The 26,370-nt window shown below is 37.4% G+C and overlaps 1 protein-coding gene across 1 annotated transcript; it reads right to left on the bottom strand.

Moving 5' to 3' along the window:
• Window positions 1-2,078: 2,078 nt before the first annotated feature.
• On the bottom strand, window positions 2,079-26,352 carry LOC140950819 (A disintegrin and metalloproteinase with thrombospondin motifs 6-like). Its single transcript, XM_073400040.1, has 25 exons — window positions 26,343-26,352; window positions 25,004-25,070; window positions 24,406-24,731; window positions 24,097-24,250; window positions 23,090-23,283; window positions 21,904-21,990; window positions 21,297-21,412; window positions 21,183-21,199; window positions 19,398-19,500; window positions 18,971-19,099; window positions 18,481-18,628; window positions 16,143-16,235; window positions 14,091-14,181; window positions 13,529-13,650; window positions 12,527-12,684; window positions 8,784-9,111; window positions 8,336-8,507; window positions 6,753-6,873; window positions 6,413-6,620; window positions 5,943-6,099; window positions 5,170-5,286; window positions 4,411-4,533; window positions 3,962-4,081; window positions 2,628-2,894; window positions 2,079-2,305 (listed from the first exon to the last, which is right to left on the bottom strand). Exons 2-25 carry the CDS (start codon window positions 25,053-25,055, stop codon window positions 2,079-2,081), a joined length of 3,630 nt encoding a protein of 1,209 aa, XP_073256141.1. The 5' UTR covers window positions 25,056-25,070; window positions 26,343-26,352.
• Between the last annotated feature and the right edge of the window lie 18 nt (window positions 26,353-26,370).

The raw sequence follows: 26,370 nt of genomic DNA, 5'->3' as shown, positions 1-26,370 counted from the left end.
AGGAATTGCATTAAGGTAGTTTTTACTCTAAATTTTACATACCTTTACTTTACCTTTCAGCTTGTATACCATGTTCGCGCCGTTCAAACCAATTCCATTCTCGCATTTTTCTGAAGAACCGAATTTGTTGTAATTTTCCGCTGATTTTTTCCAGTCTGACACACAAAATGTAATCTTCTTGTTTTTATTCATCATCAAGCCAAAGTAGGTAAAGCCCTTGGCGAATGCTACCCTTGCACACTGATTTATTGCGGATTTTCTGCCGCTATCTCCCGGCTGATTTGGAATTCTTAAGATCGTCAAACGGAGAGCTTTGTTTGTACCTCTATTGGCTTTGTAACATCTAAGTTGTTCATATAAGGGAACAGGATCTGAAGAACAAACGGCAATAATAATACAAGTTTAAACAAAAATTTCTATATATTGAGTGATGTGTTACATATTTTGACACAATTTGCAACTAAAAAAGAACGCGGTAATAAATTGTTCTGAGCCCTTACACTCCTATAAATGCCAGCTAAATGACTTGAGGCCAAAAAATATAACTGACAAACCGGTTTAATTTAAAAAGCATATATTCAAAATATCCAATACTCTTGTATTTAAGAAGTTAAGTAGGGATGAAATTAACCTTTTTGCACAGGAATCTCATTTACTTGCGCAGGAATACATGTTTTTTAATCTTGAGTAGACACACTGAATTCTGCAAAGCTGATCGTACTACGTGGAAAATTAACGTTGCAAGACATCAATATGACACCGAAAGAACCAAAAACAGAGCGGGGTCTTAGCCGTAGACAGCTGTATCGCCTTTTTGGGGGCTCGTCAGTACGGCGCAACAAACAGAGAGGCTCTGCCGTAAAATTCCCGCGCACTCTGTTTTAAAGCCCTGTCATGAACTCAAACACTCACAGAATCACGCAATGTCACGTGTCACCTAGAGGGCAAGAGTCCAACTGTCACGTTCATGTCTTACAAAGAAAATTTAGAATGGGCAAAACCAGAGTGTGCGGGAATTTTACGGCAGAGCCTCTCTGTTAGTTGCGCCATAATAACGAGCCCCAAAAAGGGCGAAACAGCTGTCTACGGCTACGAACCCCTTTGTTGATGTCTTGCAAAGTTAATTTTCACGTAGTACGATCAGCTTTGTAGAAATCAGTGTGTCTACTCAGTGTATATTTTTCCTGGTCAGGTCTTTTATAGATCCTACGTTTTACGGCATAATCGTTTGCGGTCCTTTGCAGTTTAAATCTCAATTTTTTAGTCTTGTATAGATTAATGCTGTTATGTTTAATTCCACCATCATATTGTCCATGCTTACGCTAATAAATTATATTCATAGCCTTATAAGTTGTTATTTCCCATTTCGACCAAATAACTCAGCTAATGAGATTTGATTCTTTGCCGCTATGGAGAACTGAATCTTAATCTATGCATTTATTTTCAGCTAGTTTCATCTCATTCTCTTACACTTAAAACTCTTAAAAGCTAGCAGCCATCGTATCGTTACCCTAAAAGGTTATATCGTCACAGAGCCTTTCCTTATCCTTTTCCAGTGGAACAGACAATCTTCATAGGGACCAAAAGGGTGAAAGTGCTGCCTCTGGAAGCGAAATTGTGTACAAGGTCGCTGCAACCTGCGCGCGTAAGGACAATCCTGGTATGAAACTGTGCCACCAAAGTCTCATCGCTAGAAAATATTTAGTGACCGCGCATTCATCATGTTCATCGCATTAGACCGTTCCAGGCTCCCAGATGGTAAGGAGACACACAAAAATAAGAGCACATGATTTGGGAAAAGGGAAAAGTGGCAGGAAACAGGAAGGAGGCCCCAGTTTCTTCCCGTTTTATTTTCTTGTTCGCTCTTTCTTTAGTTCGTTTTGCGACTATCTCGGACCCTGGAACAGGCTGTCATCGCATGTAAACGGCGGAATACGTAACGATGTTAGAAATGCCAGTAAGATTTACAACTCAAAGTCGTTCTTTTTCAAAGAACCTTTAAATTTACATTATAATGAGATAAAATTGTCAACAACATCTTTTTTATGACTTCCATCAATTAAGTCTCTCAGTCTTGTTCATTTATCATCATCATCATCATTATCATCATTGTCGTCGTCGCTGTCGTCGTCATCATTGGTCGACCGTAGAGCAGTTGACTGTAAGTCGTCTCCAACTGGCTCGGTCTTGGTCACTGCACACAATGTCATCCTCTGACAAATGCTTATTGGGGTTGATCCATTTCTGGGCTTGGCTGGATATGCGGTCTCCCTGGGGGTCTTCTCCAGTGGAGGGGGTGGGGGAGCTCATACAACGGGTAGATGTTAGCGAGTTCATCCTTTTCCGTGGGCAAAATGTGGCCAAGGAACTTGAGCTGACGTGAGATGACCGCCAATAGCAGATGGCTACTACCAGTGAGATCATAGATTCGGTTATTTGAGACACTGTCCAGACGTTTGATGTTCAATATGACCCTACAGCATAAGACGGCAAATGCGTTTAATTTTGCACCTACCTGTGATTGTTCACTTTTCGCAGCCATATAGTAGGACGAAAAGACATGTTATCGGTTTTTATAAAGAGGCACAGTTTAAGGTCCAATTCAAAAATTATCAACACGAACTTACCAAACGAGTAAACGAAAAAGCCTTTCTTGTTTCCTTTCTTGCAATATAATATGGAACCATATTTAAAGTACCGCCGACCAGGATATGGGCCGGAGTAACATGTTCCACTATGTCCCACGGCAAAAAAATGATAATTTTTGTCTTGGGCAAGCTTAGCACACTTTAAAACAGCGGGCTCATTGCTCTGACTTTGTGACCCTTGTGGTTTTAATTCATTTATAACCTTGTTCTTGTTAGCAAAACATCCAATCTCATAAAAACGGGATACTGTTGAAAAAAAAAAAGAGAAAGGAGAAGGGAAAAGCAAATTAGCAGGTTTTACCAGATATGAGGATTACACAGAAATTTGACAGTCTTACTGAGAGTCAAATTTGATTTCACCCACCCCGTCCAGAACAGGAAGTCCACCCTTATGTTGGAATAAACCAACCATAATGTTATCTTAAATTTTTTGCTGTCTACGGAAAGACTGCTTTCGACGACTTATCCTCTAATATTGTCCTAGACTTCTTCTTTGGGAACTGAAGCCCAAAAAAGGCAATTATACGAAAATTTTTAATGCCTGACTTAAGAAGCACCGAATTCATAACTGCTTGTAAGTCACAAAGTGTGAACATACATAGGCTAATGCTCAACAGTGAGCATCACAGCAGAAGAACTCGGAGAGCGCCCCTTAGTTTTATTACATCGCACAAGGTGAGGGAAAGGGAGTCAGTCCATTATTTTACTGTTACTCCAAGCAAACTCTCAAATAACGTGCATGTGAAGTTTAGACCTGGCTCAATCGATGTAATTTTTTTAAATAAAGATTGTACAGGCGTTTCCGTTCTTTTCAAGACAAGTACATGTAGCATCTGTCATTTCATGTGCTTTTTAGTCCTTTTAATCCTATTTATGTAGTTATTAGCCTCATGCACCTATGCTTATCCATGTTTAAAGTTTTATTGTATGTTTTATCTTATATTATTTAATAATTAATGTATATACTATATTACTTTAAGCATTACTCTGTGTACGTGATTAATTTTTTCTCGATTAGTTAGTCGAGGGCCAAAAGTTTATCAGTGGCTTTCATTATTGTGTTTAATTCTGGTCTTTTGATTGCCTCATTTTTTGATTGACTGATAAAATAAATTAATGACACTTAGCTGATTCTAAAATCGTGAAAGATTGAACTGTACTTTATTGACTGCGTTGAGATCAGTTAACCCGAAAATGCGATAAATAATGGATTTCCGTCCGCATCTTGCGATCACTTGAGTGTATATTCTAGTTGTTAATTTTATCTACTTATCTATTTTTTTATATTTTGTTAACATTTTTTTAATTTTTACCTTGGCACTGTTTTCCTGAGTACCCATCTGTGCATATGCAAGTGTATTTGTCATGCGCACCGTTATCAGTGCATTTGCCGCCATTTAAACATGGGTTTGCCATACAAGCAGTCACTGCACCTAAAGTCAAGAAGAGGATAATTTTCAAGCATTTTACACTAATCAGTAGCCTCTCAGTCTTTTTATCAGCCGGAAAACAATGAATTTACATTTCAGGATTATCACAAGCGTCAGGTGTTTTATATGACTGTGCAGGCAAAGAATAGTTGACGGAAGTCTTGGACGTTATGAGGATAACGCCTTTTAATTGAAAAATGATCAGAAGACTTGTAAGTCCTAATCCACCCGATTGGTAATTACCTGGATGTTTGATCGCTTAATTGTTTAGCTACTCCAGGTTGTAAAACATTCATTGATGTTGATGTATAGTTAATAAAAGTGACACTTACTCTCGCAGTTTTTTCCCATAAAATGTTCTTTACACTTGCAAATGTAGTCGTAATGGTGAATAACACCTGGCGAACAGCGGCCTCCGTTCAAACATGGATTACTTTCGCAAGGATGTAGTTTTACTACAAAACAGAACCAAAATATCAAACAAACTCAAAATATGTTCATCTCTTTGTCTTAATGGCTGAGACATTATTTCATGCCAATTTCCGATAGAAAGTTACTCGATTGTTCAAATGAAGCAATATGGCTTCATAACCCACGTAGATGACAATGATAGAGCAGAAACTACAACAAATTCATTTAGTCCCCACCTTGATTGGTTACTGAACTAGCTATTTGAAGGTAGTAAACTATTTAATTTTCTTCAATATCTATCTTTTTTTCCAGTTTATTTATGTGTCAGGTCCTAAAGTGTAAAGGTTATGTTACTCGAGACGATTCGCAACGACCATTTTCGGCGCAACACAGCGTTGGAACATTGTTGCAACATTGTTTCGAATAGTTACAACACTGTTGCAATATCGCAACGCTGTGTTGCGCTAAAAATCGCTGTTGCGAATCGTCCCGTGTAACATCACCATAAGCCTAGTCGGGAATTAGTTCCCCTAATCGTTGAGACTGATTAGACATCTATCGGTGTATCAAACTTTATCGACCTAATAGTTTTGATATTGATGCTGGAACAAAATATCTCTTAGCTTTTTCAAATACGTTACACTGCCTGCTCTTAACGTGGTTTATAATGTGTTACTCACTCTCACATTCTACGCCTGTAAATCCTCTGTCACAGACACACTGATATCCTGCAGGATCTGGATGACACTGGCCTCCATTAGAACACAAATGGTTTGCTGGGCAAGTAGGCGGTCTTGCTACATGATGAAAAAGGAAGTAAAAAAAGATAGATTTATGATAGCTAATAGACGATTGACACTTCTGGCACATGCGCACTCAAGGACAATTTGTCAAACTACAAACATCAATTACATATGCAGAGGTAATTGATACAAAATTACCGATAAGGGTTCGGCCCGCGCGATTTCTAAACCTCCAGCATACCGTATTTATTCGATTAACCGCCCTAAGCGCTTATTAAATTTTTGGACCCTGAGAGTGGGAGCTTATTAAATTTTCACATTTTCAGCAAGTGAAGTATCTTTATTTTGCAACAAAGCAATAACTGCTAATAACAAAACGCGAAGAAGTAATAAAGCAAGGTTTCTTTAAACTACCCCTACTCTGCAGAAAACTCCGTGCTCGGGGAAGTCTCTTATTAGAATTTATTCACTCAAGTGGGTCGGGTGGGGGTGAGCGCTTATTTTAGTTTGATTGGGAGAAGGACGTGGTGGGCGCTTATTCGAGGGTGGGCGCTTATTAATTTTTTTCTGATTTTAGGATAGGCGCTTATTCGAGGTGGGCGCTAATTCGAGGTTGGGCGCTTATTCGAATAAATACGGTAAATAGACGTCCTCAGACTGATTGGACTAGTGCATATAAACTAAACAGGACTAAACTGTCGGTGACTCACGTCCGCAAGGATCATCCTCATTGCACTTAGCTTTTGAAACAGGTTTATCAAGGTACCGACAAAATACATCCGCTATGACAGTCCAATTCCCAGCTTCATCGACTCGAGAGCAAGACACACTTCGCTGTATCGTCGCAACTCCGCACTTCAGAGGACACTGCAAAGGAACAACATGAGCAGCGAACACCATGCCAGTCATCATGCCATCACTTTTTCCTGCATATTTTCTTAAAATTCGACCTCGTATGTTTTTTCACGGGGGTCCCCCGAATGCCTACTTATTACTGGCAACCTTCATCATTTTTGTAACAATTGCTCATTACAATTATTCTGCTTTCTATCATAGGATCTGACCCTGTTCAATCCATTTAACACGAGAAATTTAGAATCAGAGAAGCTGCTGCACTGAAGATACTTACCTGTTAAATAAATTTAGGAAGATAAAATTTCCATTAAAGCAAGAAGTTTACCTTTGACCAGTTTCCCACAATCCAATGCGGAGGGCATGGGTATTCATTGCAGAACCGAACAAGGACGGGGGGTGGGTTGGGTTTTGGATCTTTACATGTGTCATTTTCTCTTAGTGAAGTTTCGTTAACTCGTTGAAGGCACGTTGTGCTATGCACTTGCTTGCCTTTGCCACAGGTTTTTGAACACGGTGTCCACTTCATCACCCACCTACAAAATACGAAAATGATTAATGAACGAATATGTAACTAGTACGGCGACCGATTGGGGTTAAGGATGTGCTTAAGAACATGTTTAAAATTTATTTTGTGATATATCCCATGGCTTTGGGAAAAAACTTACTTTGCTGGACAAGGTTGAGTATTGCATGGTTCAGTTTCTTCAGGGGGTCCCCCACATGCAGATGCATCAACCGGACTTTGGTCATCTTTAACAACGCACCATCGGGTTCGTGTTCTGATTCCTAGAAAAAAAATTGAATGAGGGGGAAAATGTGGCAATATATAGCTCCATACATGTTGGCAAGTATTGTTGAGAAGTAAAGAAGATAGTCAGTACTAACTTTGTTCATTCGCTCAAAGACGACGAACTGGTGTCGCGTAATTAAATGATGCAGCATCACGTTTGGGGGACAACTTATCTGAGTCAAACCTCGCATTGAATAAAGCTAAAACAAAGTGGATGCATGTTTCCACTTGCCAGATGTCTCGAGCTCACGCGTTAAACGATTATTATCCAGCTGTGAGCTGTAATAGGAGGCTACTAGAACGTGTCACCACAGCTAAGATACTGGGGGTCCACATGGACGAACATCTAACGTGGCTGACCACGTGACTGCACTTCTTTCATCCTGTTATGCAGCATTGGCTGTTCTCCGGAAACTGCGCAACCTCGCACCATACTATGTTCACAAGCAGTTAGTGGAGTCATTAGTGATGTCAAAACTGGACTACCGGCGTGTCGTCTTCTACCCCCTCCCAGAATACCACATGAAATGGCCTCAAAGAGTTCAAACAAAATGCACGGGCTACGTACTTGGGCGGTATGCTGTTTTAGAGGACTTGTAGAAATTAAACTGGTTTCCAATTATTAAAAGACGAGACCTAGCACTATTGAGAATCACTCGGAAAGCCCTCTACGATGATGTTTGGCCTGATTACTTACGCCCTAAATTCCATACTGTCAGTGCCTATAACTTAAGATCTCTTGAAGTACCAAAGTGAAACTGGCACTTTTCAGGACTCAGCAGCGAGATTATTTAATAAGTTACCTCATAGGTTATGGCAAGAGCCTGACTATAACAAGTTTGTTAGGTTAGCGAAGAACCTCATGTTCTCCGTAGGAGAAAGCGTATACCTGACTGATTATTATCATTATTATTATTATTATTATTATTATTATTATTATTATCTCGCAGTATAAAACTTTGGAATGCTGTACACATTATGAGTAGTATAGGGCGCATAACGCAACCTACACCACTTGAGAAGCGATACTTAGAAGTAAAAAAAGGTCGGTATGAAACCTAATACAATCCTAATATACATAATGATATGAATCTCTCTACTCAAAAAGCCAATTTAGAATATTATTAAATTCTTATACTCTGTAAAACCTACGCAAAGACATGATGATATAATTATCTCTACTAGAAGCCTATTTAGAAAATTCTTCAGTTTTTATACCCTCATTATCACTTATTTTCGAATTTCCCTTCAACCTGATTGGCAAATTGACAATGGGATTTTTAACAGTCCAATCATGGCGCGTACTCAAATCGTGGTACACAGGTGGGGACCTAGAACAAGGATTTCGGCGCTGTTTCGTAGACGGACTTAACCAGAGGTTAACTGTCGTCTGTGGCGCAGGCTAGGTACAGGATATAGTTAACAAAAGAAGTTGGGTTAATTGAACTGGATAATTACCTGATGCACAAGATTTGGAGCAGCCTGACCAATTCTCATTAATCCAATCAAACTCAACAGGCAACCCAGGCTGGGGCATTCCAGGCTGAGGCATTCCAGCCGCCAGCAGAGAGGATATGATAAGGGTGTATTTCACTCCTGAATTAATAGACTTATCACCTTTTCTTATGTACTGAAAAAAATCACATAGTGCTTAAATTTAATTTGTGAAGGCAGGTGCTAGCTTTTACATTAAGCACAAATCATACTAGAGAAACATCAGCTTAAGAGCAAATGTAGCTAATCATGCTAATGCTTGAAAAAAAAGGAACTGCTAAAACAAAACCTTCCTTCATACTTTGTGTGTAGTTAGTTCTTAAGATGAAACTACTCACTTTGACAGTTGTTTGACTTGTAGCAAATACCTGCATTTTTAAATTCTTGTTTCAGTAATTCTCGTATTACTTACCATTACCCTTAACGTGGCGTTTGTTGGTCCCGTTATGTGAATGATGTCCTTGCCCCTGGGTTTGTGGAAGTATTGTATCTTTGAGCCAGAGAACTCTTTGACCTGATTATTGCCCAAATGCCCGCCAACCAAATATGTTCCAAAGGCATCCTGTACACCTGGAAACAACAACATCGACAACGGTAAGTAACTTTCGAATCGGTAATTATAGGTTGTCGAAAAACAGGTTTCCACGGACTTTGCTAAAATTGCTATGTGCACGTGTTCCTTAGAGCCGACGCTGTCGTTGCAGAACGCCGCAGGGAGCCCCACAGGCAAGGATATAAAGCTTTCTCAACTCAAGCTAACAGCTTACTTCTACAGTTCCCCTTTTAAGCGACTTGTAAGCCAACATAAAAAGTTACAGATGGCCGCTTTCAAGAGCTTGCACCACTGACGTAACACATTGTATGTAAAGCAAATACAGTACCACCCTATTAAATGATCGTTTTGTGGTTAAATGTAAACGTACTCAGTACTACATTTTACTGTTGTAATGTTTCCTTTTTTACAGTGTTCACTTTCGACCTTGTCCACAAGTTGAAAGGAAAGGAAGAAAAATATTTTAAGTTACAATAATTCTTTTTTCTATCATAGTTTTATTTTAATTACATTACATCTAAGGAAAAACCAAAAAGGAATTGACGCAGAGAAGAAAGCATTTAATTTCATAGGAAAATTCATAAGTCATCTTCTCTTTTTAAGATACCGGAAAGCGATCCGTGAAGAACTTTCGTAAATTCCTTTTAAGGAGGATCGCTAATATGAGAAGGTATCCCATTGCAAAGTTTTACGCCAAAACTCGACAAAGAGTTTTTGTGTATTTCCAGCTTCCAGCGTTTAACGTGAAAGATACCAGAAGTAGATGATCGTGCATTGTATGAATTAATTTTTGAGGTTTTTTCCAATTGTTGTTGTTAATATCGTGCGCATTAGGCCAGCTACAATTTTATGATACGTAAATCTCTCTGGTAATATGTCAGCGTCGATAAATAGAGGAATTGTACATGTGTTCACGTATATCCGTAAAATGGCACATTATAGTATTGTAAGAGTACAGAGCTTTTGTTGGATCTTGTAAAGGTGCTCGTTCGCAGAGCTCCCTACTTGACAGGAAGCCACGTGAATTTGTACCACGTGACCAAGTTTTGACCATGTGTTCACGTATATCCGTAAAATGGCACATTATAGTATTGTAAGAGTACAGAGCTTTTGTTGGATCTTGTAAAGGTGCTCGTTCGCAGAGCTCCCTACTTGACAGGAAGCCACGTGAATTTGTACCACGTGACCAAGTTTTTCCCTTAATTGTCGTTAACTGTTTATTACTTCAACTGAAAAATAAGTAGTTTCCCGAGTTTTATACATACGAATTGTTCTGGACAGTTTTTATCTGCTTATTTTCTATTCTGAGAAATTCTCAACTTGAATCTGACGTTTGCCGTTTGGCGTAAACGGGAAACTTAATCTCTCTATTAGATTGTGGTTAATACAAAAATAAGAATACTTTCTGCAAATTGAAGCTATTTTGTATAAAAAAGATTTATTGAAGGCTAAATCTATTCAAAGATACAGTCATAAATTACACCAAAAGACTTCGGCTGATGATGTGCCATGGACTGGCTGGGACTGTAGGCAAAGTTGGGATAAACAGACGTTTTAATTGGTTCCCCTCTTAGTAGACGCCGCTAGCCCTCCAAATATTTGAAAAAATGTAAAACAATAGAAATGAAATAAAATGTAATTGGGGAGGAACGAAATCATTGAATTGTGGAGAACCAGGATGGGGGAAGAAGTAAGAAAAAAATAAGTTTTTTCTTTGAAGAAGCTAGTTTGCATTCGTCTTCGATTTGTTTTCTGCAACGGACAATGGAGGCGGTAGGAAATAGAACCCGCATAATCACTTTACGGCTCAGTAATCGTAAGTCAAAGGTGACACCATGGTGACCAAATAAGGACATGACCCCTAATAACTTACTAAAGTTAACTAGAAAACCTGTCAAACCATCAACAAATAGAACATCATCTCATTTTGCTCAGGAGATAAACAGAAAAGGTTTTACGGCGTCATGGAAGTTAAAGTAAATTTTACCGCAAGTCAGTATGAAATTCCACCACAGCAAATAGTAATAATTATAATCATAATAATAATCAATGTAGAGCTATTCAGCTACCCTTTCACAGCACTATACAATGATTATACTAACGTCAAAACTAAAAGCTAAAAACATACCCAGATGAAATAATTTCAAAGCTTTAAGATATTAATATATGTACAATAAATAAAAAATATATATATATACTTTAAAACAAATTTACAGATAATTAAAATGTAAATACGGGTACTGGAAATAAAAGTTACACGTGATAGCCTTCTTCAAACAGATAAGTATGCAAATGTTATTTGATTCTTTTTTACAAAATAGCAATTGATAGAGATTTTCGAACAGTGAGAGGCAAGTCATTCCATAGCCTTGGTGCAGCAGTGCTGAACGCCCGGTCTCCATAAGTCTTTAAGTCTAGCCAGTCGCAGAGTGAGCAGTTCACGGCCACTGAAACGTAATCACTGAGAGATCTTTCGATGGGTTAGGAGACTAGAAATATAAGAAGGTGCTTTGTCGTTAAGTGCTTTATAGACTAATAACAGTAGCTTAAAAATAATACGGGATTGTACATTTACCCATTGTAGCTTGAACGATATTGGGGTAATTGAATCATATTTCCTTGTTAACGTGACAAAAAAGGGATAATTCGGACCCTACTTTACTACTTACCTAAACATAAACTGCAATGTACTTACCAAGATAATTGCTGGTAACTTTTTTCATTTCAAATTTAGCAAATCGAGTTCCTGGGTGTAGTGTAACAATCAGTGAAGCGCTACCGGGACCTAACGTCAACGAGTTAAAAAAGAGTATCTTCAATTGATGCTGATATTTTCCTCTTTTTCTGTTTGCCAGCTAAGGACGAACCAGATTTCCCGAGCGGGTCTTGGAACAACTTATTGCAAAAAGATTGCATAATGTATCAAATTAAATCATTCAATATAGCCTAACTTTTAGCTGTGATTTAAACTTTTTGGCATTTTCTTCCAGTTTTAGATGTTAGCTAAACATCAATGGTTTTTACTAAAGGTAAGGTAAAGGCACACCCGAGCCAAAGGCCTAAACGGACGGAATCATGCCTAGGAATATTGCTACTCCCCCTGGACGGGATGCTAGTTCATCGCAGGGTTACCCCCCCAGCAGTATGTCGCCGGTACCCATCTATACACCTGGGTGAAGAAAGACAAAGTGGAGTAAAGTTCTTATCTAACGAAATCCGGACCTCCAGATTCGGAGTTTCAGGCGTTAACCGCTCGGTCACACACGCTTTCACATAGACAAATGAAAGCTTATGATCAACATAGTCAGGCATTTGTACTAACGCCTTCCCATTCCTCCCTAGATCCTCCCCCCCATGGAGGGAGTATCGATAGCAATGCCTTTAACAATCTTTTATAATGCTACAAATTCAGGAGTTTAATGCTGCTTTATTTACTTTTAAATGTAGTAAAGAAGTTAAGCAGGTTATTTAACAATTTTTTCCTTTCTTTGACCAGAAATCCAGAGAGCTTGAAAAACACGGTTTGGAAGCCGAACTAATTTTCAAACAGAAGACGACCACTCTGTGGCCAACTTTTTATACTGTCGCTTGAAATATCATACCTCAAGTCATACAACGACTGAATTATATGCTTACCACTTGTTGCCGGGATATCGGTGTATTCCTCGGATACCTTTGTGCAGGTACTCGCAACACCTCCACATACACCGCAACGATCAAAACGTCTTTTACTGTCCACTTGGTTATCACAACCAACAATCTGCAGATGTTCGAAGTTCGGTTAAGCGCATGAGTACGCATAGTATAACATATGCCGAAGACTTTGCCCTTCTTCAGTTCTTTTCAGTTTGTTTTTAATTTCCCCTTGACTCATCGATAAATGTTCAGTTACGCTGGATGCATTTTAATTATAACGGAAGGAAACGTTACTCCTCTAAATTAAGAAGAACTTTAAAACTAAAATGATAATTGAATAGTTTTTCGTTCTTGAAGAAAGCCACTTAATACATCAGGTGACAGATTCAATCCGAAACTGAAAAAGCGGGTTAAAAATGCAGAGTTCACTATTTCCTTTGGGACTTACTTAAGTTTATTTATTTTGTAATAATAATAATAATAAACTGTTTATTTATTACCATTGCAGTTAAAAAAACTGAATTACAGGGATAAAATACAAGCTTAAAAAAATTTACACTATTTAAAAACGCTTGCCTTGCTACTGATATTCATTTATTTCCTGTAATTTGTTGATTCTTAGCAAAATTTTAAGTTTACGTTACCTGGTTTTCTTGGTACGTTTTGCCTCGCAGAAAATTGCTATTATTTTATCAATAATTCTAAATAATGTACAACTTGATTTTAAACTGTATCTATGAACTGAAACTCCGTTCACTGCGACATCATTATAAAAAATCGCAAGTGAAGATAATCGAAATTAATCGAAATGTGGGTTGTGGTGAAGCAAAACTTGCTGTTTATTTGCTGTGTTTGTTTTGTAATAATTATTGTTTTGCTGAAATTCGATGTAAAGTTAAGACTGTGGAAAACCCAATAATATTGCATATAAATGGCGATTGAAGGGAAAAAAATAAGGATAAACTCACTCTGCAAGATCCTTGTACACAGATAGCGGAATACGCCTCAGTTTGTCGACAAATGGTTCCATCCGGCATTTGACCAATCGGCTTAGCAAGAGACCAACCCTTTCGGCACCACATTTGGCAAGCTAAAAAAGAAGATAATGCAAACTGGAGTGAGTATCTGGACTTTCTGTTTATGACGGAGATACAATTTTCGGCGCGTTAAACTTACAAAGACATACAATGGAGGAATCAATCAATCAATCTTTATTTATTCACGGCAAAAACTTATTCAGGTATCCAAAAACGTGTGAATCTTTTTACAAGTATACTAGTTACAAGTCAGTTACAAGTCAAAATCTAAGTAGTAATTACGTTAGTACATTATTATACATCAAAGTTAAAGCTTAAAGCCTGGAACATGAATGCTTGTTAGTTTAAAATACCTAATACAGATTGTGAATGTTTCAAACTTTAATTTGAAAAATGTTGAAGGAAGACAAAACGGTTTGCAAACAAACCTGACTGTCTGATACAAATGTAGGTCTGAAAATGACTATTTATGTTAAACATTATACGCACTTACGGCTACGCAGGTAATAATTGTCAAAACCATCTGTTCGATTGCTACAAGCATTCTGCCTAAAATTGCGGGCTGTAACAGTATCTGGACATACCTACAAACCATTAAAAAATATATTTTCAATTTGCAGACTCATAAATGGCTGTAGCAAATAAGTGTTTGTTAACGAACTAGCCTCATTTTTAGTATCTCGCTCCCCTTATAGCTTCAATCCTTTCTCCCGCCGCTTCACCCTAGAATGTGAAATACAAATTATCTACCACAGGACTAAATATTTACTAAGTAGGGTTTGCATTTCATGAAAAACAAGTGCATTCTCTTGAAGGAAAAATCTAACACCGTAGATCAACTGCTTTCAAATAAACAAGTCAAATATGCTCTTTCCATTTGCCCATGCAGTACTCTCCCTTGTTTAATGACTACATCTTTTTTACGACAACCTGTCGCCGTCTTCCCCATTCCGAGAGACACTTCATATCTTATCACCTGCATGTGTCGCAGTTTACCGACAAACGGTTCCCACTTTAAAATAAACAAAACCAAACTTCCAAAAATCTTTTTAACGGTGTCAGCTGCTAAAACACTGGACAGAGGGACGCCGATCGTGTGTGTAATTCGTGCTAGTATACATACAGGGCTCGCAGTAACCATAAATTTCTGCTACTTGGGCAACTAAAAAACAAAACACAACCCAATACAGTAGTACTGGTAGTAGTGTGCAGGTATAAACGTAAAAACCTTCATTTGACAGGTTCTGTATTCCTTGTTTGGTCCTTCACAGCTGGCCTCAGCCACCGGTCTGCAACAACAACAACAACAACAACAACAACAAATTTTATTTAAATCTTTCAATTATAGAAGACAATTCTTTATGCCAGTAATTAGCTCCTGAGCTAATTACTGGCATAAGAGAAGATCAGTTAATAAAAGAATAGAAAACTGGATACAAAATACACACACTCATCCGATAGCTACCTGTAAATCCGGCACTATGCAGTAGTTTTAGCTTTTCGCTCGTCGCTAGTACCACATTTCACATCATTAATCATACATTGCCTTTTTTAGCGTTGTACTCAAATCGGCACATATTCTACACTTAGGAGTAGCAGTAGGGGTAGTAATCCCATTTTCAGTGGCCATTAAGAACCCAGTGAGACAGAGATCGTATATTTAAGTTGAAAATGTTTAACCACACAACTTATATGAAACAAATTTTGTAGCTAAAGTAGGGGACTGAACACATAAATAGAATAGAGCAATATTCCGTGCGCAACATTGAATAAAGATTTCAATGTTGTTATTACCCAAAAAATTTTTGTTTGAAAAAGAAGATACAACGTACCAAATTTTATTTCAGCGCTGTTTGTGATGATTGTATTTTGAAATGTTGAATCAAAAAGATTTGTAAAGTTAAAAAATTATAAGAATAAATGGTCTTACTTGATGCACTGTCTGCTTCTATGCTGAACCTGTTGAAATCCATTCCCGCACACACCACTACAATCAGAATAGCTTCCCCAGTTAGACCATTTACCAGCTCCCTTCGGGGGCGTAGTTGGAAAACGTACTCCATGGTTGCCACATCTTCCTTTTATGCACCACTGACAAAAGATATTTCCGAAAGAAAGAATGGGAATGCCATTTAATTTGATTTATTCTGTGGTTACTCAAAAAAGTAAATAATGCGAGTGCTAAGACACGTAAGAACTATTTATTTACTTTTTAAAAAGGACCGTAAGTAATTCAACGTAAATAATTTGTGAAAAAAACAATAAGCCATTTGCACGATGACGTTTTTCCACTACTACGACGACAATCCTTCAAGGTTTTGATTTCTTGTGCACTTTTGTTACTTAAACCTCGCGGAGATTACCAAAATTAAATATAAAGGAAAAACAAAAGGGATTCTGGTTCCATCGAGTAAAATGATGTAATCGTGCCAGTGGCCTATTACGGTACTTAACGTTTGAGTGTGGAAATAAAAGTGACTGAATAACGTACGAAAATTGGATACACAATGCAAATGAAAACTATTTAAAACATGGGTCGGCCTACCTCGTTAGGTCCACATTTCGTCCCATCAGCGACTACGACTAATTTGCTTAATATGGTAGAACCTTTGATGCATTTTAAATGCGCGCACTGATGCTGTAACATAAATAAAAGGAACTGAAATTAACATAGTTCATAACTAGGTTGAGTATGATCGTCCTGGTGAAAGAAGCCCTGAAGAGGACTGTTGTTGGTATCACGTCAGTTGATGTTATTAAACTTTGGTTATTGGTGATCATACTCAACCTACTTATGAAATGACTTCTGGGTTCAAACCTTTCACATTAACATATTTGGTGGACGTTTTTATACAGTGTCGCCAAACTTTATTAACAATAAGTGGACAGACCCATCAATACTAAAAATTTGTTACGCAACGTTTTCTTTGAGACCTTAGTCTGAATTGAAGGTGTCTCTTTCGAGCGTGCGAATGTTTCTGATCGCGTAACCGCCATCTGTTAAAATGCCATGTGTCAAAATAGTAAGGCAGTTGGGTTAGCCAAACGCAAAATTAACTGGGCAAGAGAAAAGATTTTTTACCCTCCCTCTCCCCACCTCCTTCTTTTGATTGAAGGTCAACCTGAAGAGTTCCTTATTTTACTCCTGATTCTCCTTCCGTTATATAATGATAAAATCAAAGATAGTGGTCACGGCAATATGAACATACACAAGCAGCTTAAATAACAATTATTCACCGAAGTGGAGGTGGCTAGTCCTGGATATTTACCGAACTGCGAAGCAGTGAGGTAAATATCCAGGACTAGCCACCGACACTGAGGTGAATAATTGTTTTAGTATATACTAAAACAGTGAGATCATTTAGCACAAAAATGACGATTTTTAACTCAAATAGTGTTGCTAACGATTACAATTTTGGCGCATAATGACCGGGCGGCCGCGGCCGTCGCTTTTTCTTGCCGACAACTAAAACTTTTGAAGGCATTTGTTTAGCTCTTGCGGGGAAATTTCTTCAAAAGGAGTTGTGAATTCTTTTTGTATTTAAAATCATTCTATAAAAAAAGATCGTTAAATTTAGTTTTAAGCCTATTTATGAACAACTCAGCTAAATAAAGTAAGCAAGACTTAAGCTTAATTTGCATTTGTAAACAAAAAACTTTTTCACCGGTTTTATCGATTAATTCGTGTCAAAAAGACAAAGCTTTACCTGTTAAAACTTCCAATCCGAACTTCGTCACCTTCTTCGTGTATTTCAGAAACAGCTTGCTTGATTAGTTGTGAAATGTCTTTGTTTGTTTACGGCAGCAAACCGGGAAGGCATTTTGCTTGCAACTTAAGCGAGTTTGGCGTCGGTCGCTCGGAGGAACTGGAGGTGAAACAGTGAATAGTGCAGGATATTCACTGATTGAGTAGCCAATCAGACCGCGCGAAAAACACTATCCACTGTTTTAGTATATACTAAAAGCCTTTATTCGCCCCACGAAATACATCTGCATTGCAGGCCATATTAATTTGTATCGGACGCAGACAACTTCATTATAGTTTTCATCAAAGTAAGTTACAGTCTGTTTTCACCTAAAAGAACTAAAAAGTGGGTTACATAATAACTTTCACCATAGCATAGAAACGAGTAAGACAAATATACCCTGGGTATCAGGGTGAAGTGATGCTGCGGAATCGGCCGGAGACACTGTTTCTCAGCGCTTCGGCCGAAGGCCTAAGCCACGAGACGCGAAGGAAAAACTCGCGGGTTACTACTAAAGACTTGACTGAAACTTGAAACTGCACATGAGCAGTCTCTAGCACCCAGGGACACAGTTAGGGATACAGACCGTCTAACATCCTAACACGAATAAAAATCAGCAAGTCATTCAGTCGTCATCTTTTGATAGTTACCCTTTCCACTGTAATTCAAATGTAATTATGTTACACCTGCTATACATGCAGGTTTTTGTAATAGTCTGAGGCACATGAATATTGCCTTGAAAATGTAATAAAGACTAATTATAAAGTAGTAATAGACTCGAAGCTCGGCTTGTAAATATCCAGTTGGTTTGCCTCCTGCTAGTTGCTATCCTTAAACCTGTTGTATTTAGTTTGAATCATTTGTTTCATTTTCCCTTCATGTCAAATGATAATTTAGTATTTAGTTATCGTTTATGAGTTTACCTTTTTCAATTGATTTACTTATAAGACCAGTGGCTTCCCTTGGGCTTCCTCGCCATTAGCTTTTTCATTAGATTTTCTTGTTTTTATTTTTACATCATTATGGCAAAACAATAAATTTCATGCTGATTTTTAAGGTGAAATATTTCAAGGTACCAGTTCATAGCCTGGTTCATAAGAACATTGAGTTTCTACATGACTAGTCATAGTTTAGTACCGTTTCAAATCTTTTCCAGCCTTTCTCATAATGTGCTTCACACTGTGCGTCACCATCAACTATTTGACCAGGAAGTTTATTGCGAAACTGAGGAGGAAGGGACGGACCATCCACCGTTGGTCCATCATCGAGACAATGTGACCTTTTACTAAGGAAATATACACTAAACTTAATATCAAGAATGCCGAATGATTAACAGAGAATATATTATAGTTTGCATATGAATCAAAATCGTATAGAGAGATGAACAGGCAAACTCTAAAACGGATGGATATAAAAGAGATCAGTGGATTGAATGGCTTGGATGGGTTGCTGGCAACATTGTAACTGGCTAGGTGGGTGTAGTGACTGAGAGCGCGAATGGATGTATGGCATTAAAAGGTGACTAGATGGTGTGTTTATATGTAGACCTTTATTGATAGTACCAACAGTAGTATGTATAAAATATTCTATGTACATGGTCTTGATAAGTTATAGTTGCTAAACATACCTGTTAGAGAGGAATGGTTGAATAACCTTCCTAGAGCATTCGGACCACTCTGATGCGTGTTCTCCTCCAGGAATAACAGCGTTCATGATGTGTCCTTCACAGTAACCACCATCATGACCAAGCCCCAAGCTGATTTAAAAAATATGTCATTATTAAAAATATTTTACCAAAGGTAGAGGTGCTCAGTCTAGCAAATGGCAGTTTGAAAATATGGAATAAAATAAAAGATAGTTACAAAAAAAACGTAAAATAATGAAAGGGACTTCTATATGATTAACATTTGCATCTCAAGGGAAAGTAGGTTGAACTAATATGAAAGCATCATTATCGAACAAATTGTTTAAAGTAGCCCATCACCTGGAGCTTCCCCGCTCTATAGACGTCCATACAAAAGCGAACATATCTTAGCGAAGCACCAGGTACTTACTTGTGTCCTGTTTCATGGGCAATGTGGAGTGCCGTTTGAAGACCCTTGTCATGATTTAAATTTCCAGTGGGCCCTCTACAGATCTGATTAAAAACGGCGAGACCTAAATGGAATTAAATGATCGGAAAAAACTGATCGCCTTAACAAGGTCGGTATAGAGAGGTAGGTAAGTGGGGTACGAAAACCACAATACCGCACATGGGAGAACGAGAAAACCGCAATATCGCATCAAAATTTACCCAAATACCGAAACCGCAGTTACAAATGGGAAAAAGTTGCCGTTGTCAAGACTACAGATCCGCCTTTTCAATGGAGATGTTTACGTATCATTGGATAAAAAGGTTAATGTCTTTGATCATATCAAGAATTAACTGAAATTAGAAGCCATACGATTTGTCTAGACTGTTTTCGCAGTACGGTCACCGACTGTACAACTAGGGAGAGCTTAGCTGAGACAGGCCCGACACGCAGGTCACGCAGGCTAGGGAAACCTTTAAGGATTTGCAGAGTTGTCATGCTTTAAAAAAAGGAAAGCAGATCACCGTGAGACAACAATTTTTTCATTGATTACCGCGACATAAATTTTAAAATAACCGTACATCGCTTGGACTCTGAAAACCGCAATAGCGTACTTTGAAATAAAAATTACCGCAAAACCGCATAACCGTAAACCCTTACGCGCTCCCTCATATACAAACTTTATGAAAACGTGCTGCGACTCGTTCTACTAAGAAAGGTTTCTTCTGAGCATATAGAGGAGTTCACGCTCATAGTTGCACCATGCTATCAGGGCAAGATGGCGGGAAATTCAAAGATTTCTATTAGAATTCAAAGCCAGCTAATTCTTCCTGAATTCATATATTTGATGCTTCCTCTTTGAAAAGATTAACTTTTGAGTTTAAAGAAACAATACACTAAATCTGGAGTGCAAAGAAGTCCGTGATCAGTTTTTAGAAAACCACAATTTTTCCATACTTTTTTTTGTAATTTTGATACTCTCGAATTACAGAAAATGTATGGGAAAACCAAGGTTTGCTAAACACTGATCACGAACTTCTTTGCACTCCACTTTCAACCTTTTGTTTCTTTGAACTCGTAAATTACTCTTTTCAAAGAGAAAGCACCGAATATATATATGAATTCTGAAAGAATTGGCTGACTTTGAATTCTAATAAAAACCTTCTTATTTCCCGCCATCTTGCCCTGATTACCCATGATGCAACTATGAGCGTGAACTCCCCTATAAACGTCTATTATGGCAATTATATCCGCATTTCCCAACCTCAATATATTATTTTTCGCAAGATATTCACACTGCAGTCCTTGTCCAGCACTATAGGCGTTGAAAGTAGGCCCTGCTTTATATATAAACCAAGCGCTATTGAAATGAAGTTTGGACCTGACTTATTAGAGAGTCGCGTTGCTGACTCTTACAATCTTTTGTCCACGTTAGTCATACTTGATACTGACCAGAAGCAAAAAAAATGAAAAAGCAGGCATGACTGTTTGGATGTACATCTAAAAGTTGTATTGTAAAAACTGTCTTCCAAGCAATGAGAGCATGTTTTCTGACAGTATTTTAATAAAATACCAATCATCATTGTCCTTTATTGACAATATGCCCCTCAATGAGATGAAAGTCTCAACAGCTTTGTTTTATTTCCAAAAAAAATATTTTGCCTTAACATTAACTGAAACTAGCGGTAATTCAAGGGTATAGAGAATATAACATCACGAGAGAGTTTCGGCGACCCTCAGAAAACTGAAAAAATTGCAAGGACTTACCTATACCCTCAATATGACTGAAAGTAAAGAAACGTTTAAATGTAATTAGATATAAATGTTAATAATCCAATACAAATAAACTTACATAAATCAACAAACCGTCAAAATTCTTACTTTGACACGTAACTAAAGACATCGTAGGGTACTCTGGATGCTTTATTGTCTTCTTTAATTTTGTCCGCTAGTCTCTTCAGCTTCCAATACGAAGAATTACTCAAGCTGAAACTATACTGCAATAAAGATTTTAATATAATGGAGTTCGTTTAACTGTGTTCATTGGTAACGGTATCTGGAGGCAGTTCTTCTGAAAATTGCAAAATTCAACAGCACCAGAATTTATTAAGTGTAGCGTTAATTTTCAGCCATCACCAAATTAACTTGATGGGAGGTTTCTTTCAGTGTATCTTGCCAACACAGTTTCAGTTTTTCTCGGGCTTGTTAACTTCAAACATTAAACTGAAAATTGATTTAAATCAAGCTAATAACCCACAAAATGTCAATTATTGTCGTAAATTCCCCAAAACGTAATCTAAGTGATTTATGTTCAAAATGTACGCATCACTTAAGTCGCTAAATATATTTTTTTAAATCGCTAAATTAAGATGTCGCCCAAATTACATGTTATACCGAGATATAAGTCATGCAGTAGAATCTAATGTCGTGACTGCCAAATCACTACACATATTCCAATTAAAATTGTATTTTCTGATCGTGTTACTACCTGCGCGGGAACTATCTCGGTAAGGTTGGTAACCACATAGGTGATTTTTATTTTTCCAAACGAGGGGTCTTGAAACATGCCAGCCACCTAAGAACATCGTAAAAGACATAGATATAGATATATAATTATAAACTTCACGTTCCTCCCATCAAAATTTAACCGAACTAAACAATAAAAATAATACCAACTATCAGAGGACGAATGAAGTAATTTATGAGATTTACAGCAGTTTGGTCAACCAAGCCGGGACTTGTCAAAACCTTGTATACGTTATTTATCCTTTCTGTGTAGCTGCAGATTTACTATGGAACTTTTCTTTTTCGTTTATCTCTGTTTTTGAGATATATACTATTTCAGCAAGAGACCTCACTGGTATTCTTAGCACATAAAGCCATTTGCATGAAATTTCCTACAACGTTCGGCAACCAGAATAGGCCTTTCCCGATTGCGCTGAGCACCTTTTGAGCACTTTTTTGAGTTTGGAGCACTATTTTGCATTTTGAGCACCCTTGCGCACTTTTTCGCACTTTGGGCAACATTTGAGCAATATTTCACATTTCGAGCAAATTTGGAGCAACATATGTCTTCTATCATCTGATGCTAGTACTGCTGAATTAATTTACAATTCGTATTTTAAACCGGCTTTAATTTTTTAAAAATATTGTTCTATATTCTATCAACCTTTCGTTACAACCTGTCGAATAACACTACGCAAAATAGATTGTTAATTACTTTAGTAAAAATTGACATATTTACGAAAAGCTTAGAGGTAACTGTTCACAACTTTTAGCACTTTTTGAGCACTATTTTGAGATTTTGAGCACTTTTTTAGCACTTTTTAGCCATTTTTGCCAGCACTTTTTGAGGATTTTACGAGCGCAATCGGGAAAGGCCCAAACCAGAAGAGGGGAAATATATAGTAGCAATTAAATACTGAAGATACTGGCAATCTCTATCGTCTAGTTTAAAGATGGAATAACGTGATATGAGAAATAATACAGTAAAAACCAACCAACTAACAAACAAGCAAACAAACAGAATTACTAGGAGTAACTAGTTATTAGTTATTTTCTGGAATTAGTTCATGTAGGTAAGGAAAAAGAGAGCCGTAAAGGGGAGAGGGGTTTTACTCATTACAGAGGAGCTAGAACGAGGATGACTAGAGAAATGCAAAACCAATACTTACCATATTAGCAACAACTAACAGGTAATTTTCAACACCTCCCAGAGAACTGTATAAGGACCCACTAGAGTATTTCACCCTAAGAGGTGAAGGGTACAGTAACGCCACTTTTAGAGTCTTGTATACTGGGGTACTTGCTCTCACGGGCAAAGAGTCTTCAGTTTCCAAGGATCTCTTTGAATGGATATCTGCTTCATCTGTGAAATATCAAACAGAGCTGTTGGCCGTTTTGACATGGACAACAATAATACAAAATAAATAGCAAAGTGGGTCCAAGGTACTGGATCCACTGTCTAAAAAAGCGTTTTTTACTCCATTTTATTGTCACTGACTGGTCGGTAGGAAGTTGGCAATAATCTTTGATTAATAACTATATGCAATAAATTTGTGCTGGATATTTTCGCCACCTTATTATTATTATCATTATTATTATTATTATGATGATGATGATTATTATTTTTTTTATGGACACTGGTTTAGCCGTCATTAGTATAATTCGATTGTATGATCTTAATATCTCTGCATAATGGAATTCTTTATTTTATAGAATTTCGAACTTTTATTATTAATTATATCTATTTCCTCTTCTTTTATGTAAGGTTAAGTTACTTCTATTTTTTAGAATTTGTAAATGAATAGTTTCCTTCTTCACTTATTATATATAGGATTGTTTTTGTTCTCTAATGAAGGCCGAGAGGTTTCTTTTGTAACGGATGGAATTGTAGATAGTGTTTTGATGAATTAATTAGATTTTTTGTAACAGCAGGTTGATTGTAAATAGGATTTTAATTGAGGTTTTGTAATAAAGATTGTACTTATTATTATTATTATTATTATTATTATTATTATTATTGTTATTATTATTATTGTTTGCCAGTTAAGACTGCGCTGAAAGTGTGAACACAAACTAACTTGAACTGAAAAGAAAAGCATATTAAAGATAAGGAAAGAAAAGACAAAGGAGAGAAGACGTAAAAAGAAACAAATCTTAAAAAATTGATTTATTTTACCACTCTTTATGTTACACCAGGCATCGCTGTCTTCGAAAGACCTTCGATATACAAGGTGGGGCGTGGCATCTTTACTGCTCGTCACGTGCTTAGCCAAATGTGGAGGAAGAGGGTGCAGAAACAGCGTATCACGTGATGTTTTCACTAAGCCAGTCTGACAATGTAAATAATTTTCAAATGTCACTATCATCTCAGTTATGACTTTTATGATTCCCACGTCGCTAATTTCTTTTGCGCTCTATTGGATGAAGACCAATAGAAGAAGTGTGGTTACGTCTCTAGAGTCAATAATTTTTAGTTTTTACTTACCAGACCTCCATCGTTGCTAAGTGCGACTGTGGAGAGTGGATCTGAAACAACATGTCCCAGATAAAAAGTATTTGGCGGTGCTCGATGCGAAGTTGTTGTGCCGTCACCGTTTTGTCTCACTAGCTTCAGATCTGGAGCCAACAAGTGTTCGTTTCGTCTTAATCTCAAATGAAGTTTTGTGCCAAATGTATCCAACTTATAATAGGAATTCTCGGCATAAAGATCAGCGTCTCGTTTACTCCTGGCCGGGCTAGGATGTAGGGAATAAGACACGAAGTCTCCCTGATTATTGGACAGGTAAGGACTGGCGACATCATATTCAGGAACTTACAAAGAAAACCAATAAAAGCAGTTGTTCAGAGAGATAAAAAAAGGAAAACTTTAATGCTAAACTTTAAAATAAACCGCAATCTACCTGCAAACTACTATTGCATGTGATGATTTGAACTGAGACTGCTGATGGAGTTATTGCGTAATTATGGACCTCAAAACCGTGTAGAGACAGAGATTATCAACCTATTCAAATTATTCGGAATATATTATTATTAAAGTGCTTGAAGAAAACCGCCAAGCTACCTTGAATATTCACCATAATTACCTTTATCATGATCTTCTACACCAAAAAAATGTTTAATTTCTCTTTTAGTCATATGATGATGGAGATTCTGCTGATAACAAATGAAACAGTATAGAATAAGTACTTAAAATCACAGGCCCATTCATTGAAGTCAAATACGCTTACATCTTACGGAGTAACAGATTAGGATAACGGATTAGGATTTTTATCGGTCACTCTTTTTTATGAAAAACCTAGCCGTCTATGAAAAAACAACGAATATATTTCCCATCACCTCGCATGCAAAAATTACCAACTAAAACATGGAGAACACCTAATACACACCTTTTATCCACGTTTTACACATTTTATAAAATTAGGTATATCATAAGTAGGTTGAGTATGATCGTCCGGGTAAATGTAGTCCCCAACATGACTGTTTTTGTTGACATAGACTGACGTTTCAACAACCTAGTGTGCAGTAGCAATCTTCAGAGACAAAGTGAGTTGTATCACTTCAGTTGATGGTATTAAACTCTGGTTATTGATCTGATTGCTAAAATCGCGATGTTGTTGTTCGTCTGTCAGTTAAGCCGTGATCTTATTGGCTATGAAGACTCGTAATGTCATTGGTGCTTTACGATCCGTCTACTGTCATAGTTATACGGTGCCGGTAACTGTTGACTACGATTCAGTGGCGTTTGTTCTAAGTTAGTAAAACTAGCTTTCTAAAGTGAGTCGTTGGTAGTGGTTTGTAGAATACGTAATACACGTCGCAGAGTTCCAGTCGATTTGACGCTTTCGTCTGTAAATGGTGCTCAGCAAAGTGATTGTTGACGTCGCCATTTCTCGTCGCTAGTATGTGTTTAGGTCAGTCGCGTGCTAAGGTTTCTGCATGGTTTCACTAAATGTAAGTAGCCTGGCAGTCAAATCAGATGTTTTCGTAAGCAGTCTTTATTAGAGAGGTTAAGAGTCACGTTTACGGCAAACGGCAAACGTCAGATTCAAGTTGGAAATTTCTCAGAATAGAAAGTAAGCAGATATAAGCTGTCCAGAACTATTCTTATGGATAAAAATGGCGTGAAACTACTTATTTTTTTAGTACAAGTGGTTATATAAACAATAAACGACAATTAAGGGGGAAATTTGTTCACGTGTTACAATTCCACCTTTGCCAATTGCTAAACGTGAATCTTAATCTCTCTATTATCTACATTTGCCACTTCAAACAATCTTATTGACGCTAATTTGAGGATCTTTTTTGTTATCATATCAGAACTTATGATGGGTTATTGCAATGTAAGTACTGTGTAATTCACAATTTGATAAAAAGTGAATTGATCATTAATAATAATGATAATAAAAATACAGATGCATTTACCTTAGGTGGTAGCCCCTTTACAACAACT

Source organism: Porites lutea, chromosome 10 (assembly GCF_958299795.1).
Source record: "Porites lutea chromosome 10, jaPorLute2.1, whole genome shotgun sequence".
Lineage (NCBI taxonomy): Eukaryota > Metazoa > Cnidaria > Anthozoa > Scleractinia > Poritidae > Porites > Porites lutea.
Note: the sequence above shows the minus strand (reverse complement) of the source record. Positions and strands in the feature narration are given on the sequence as shown.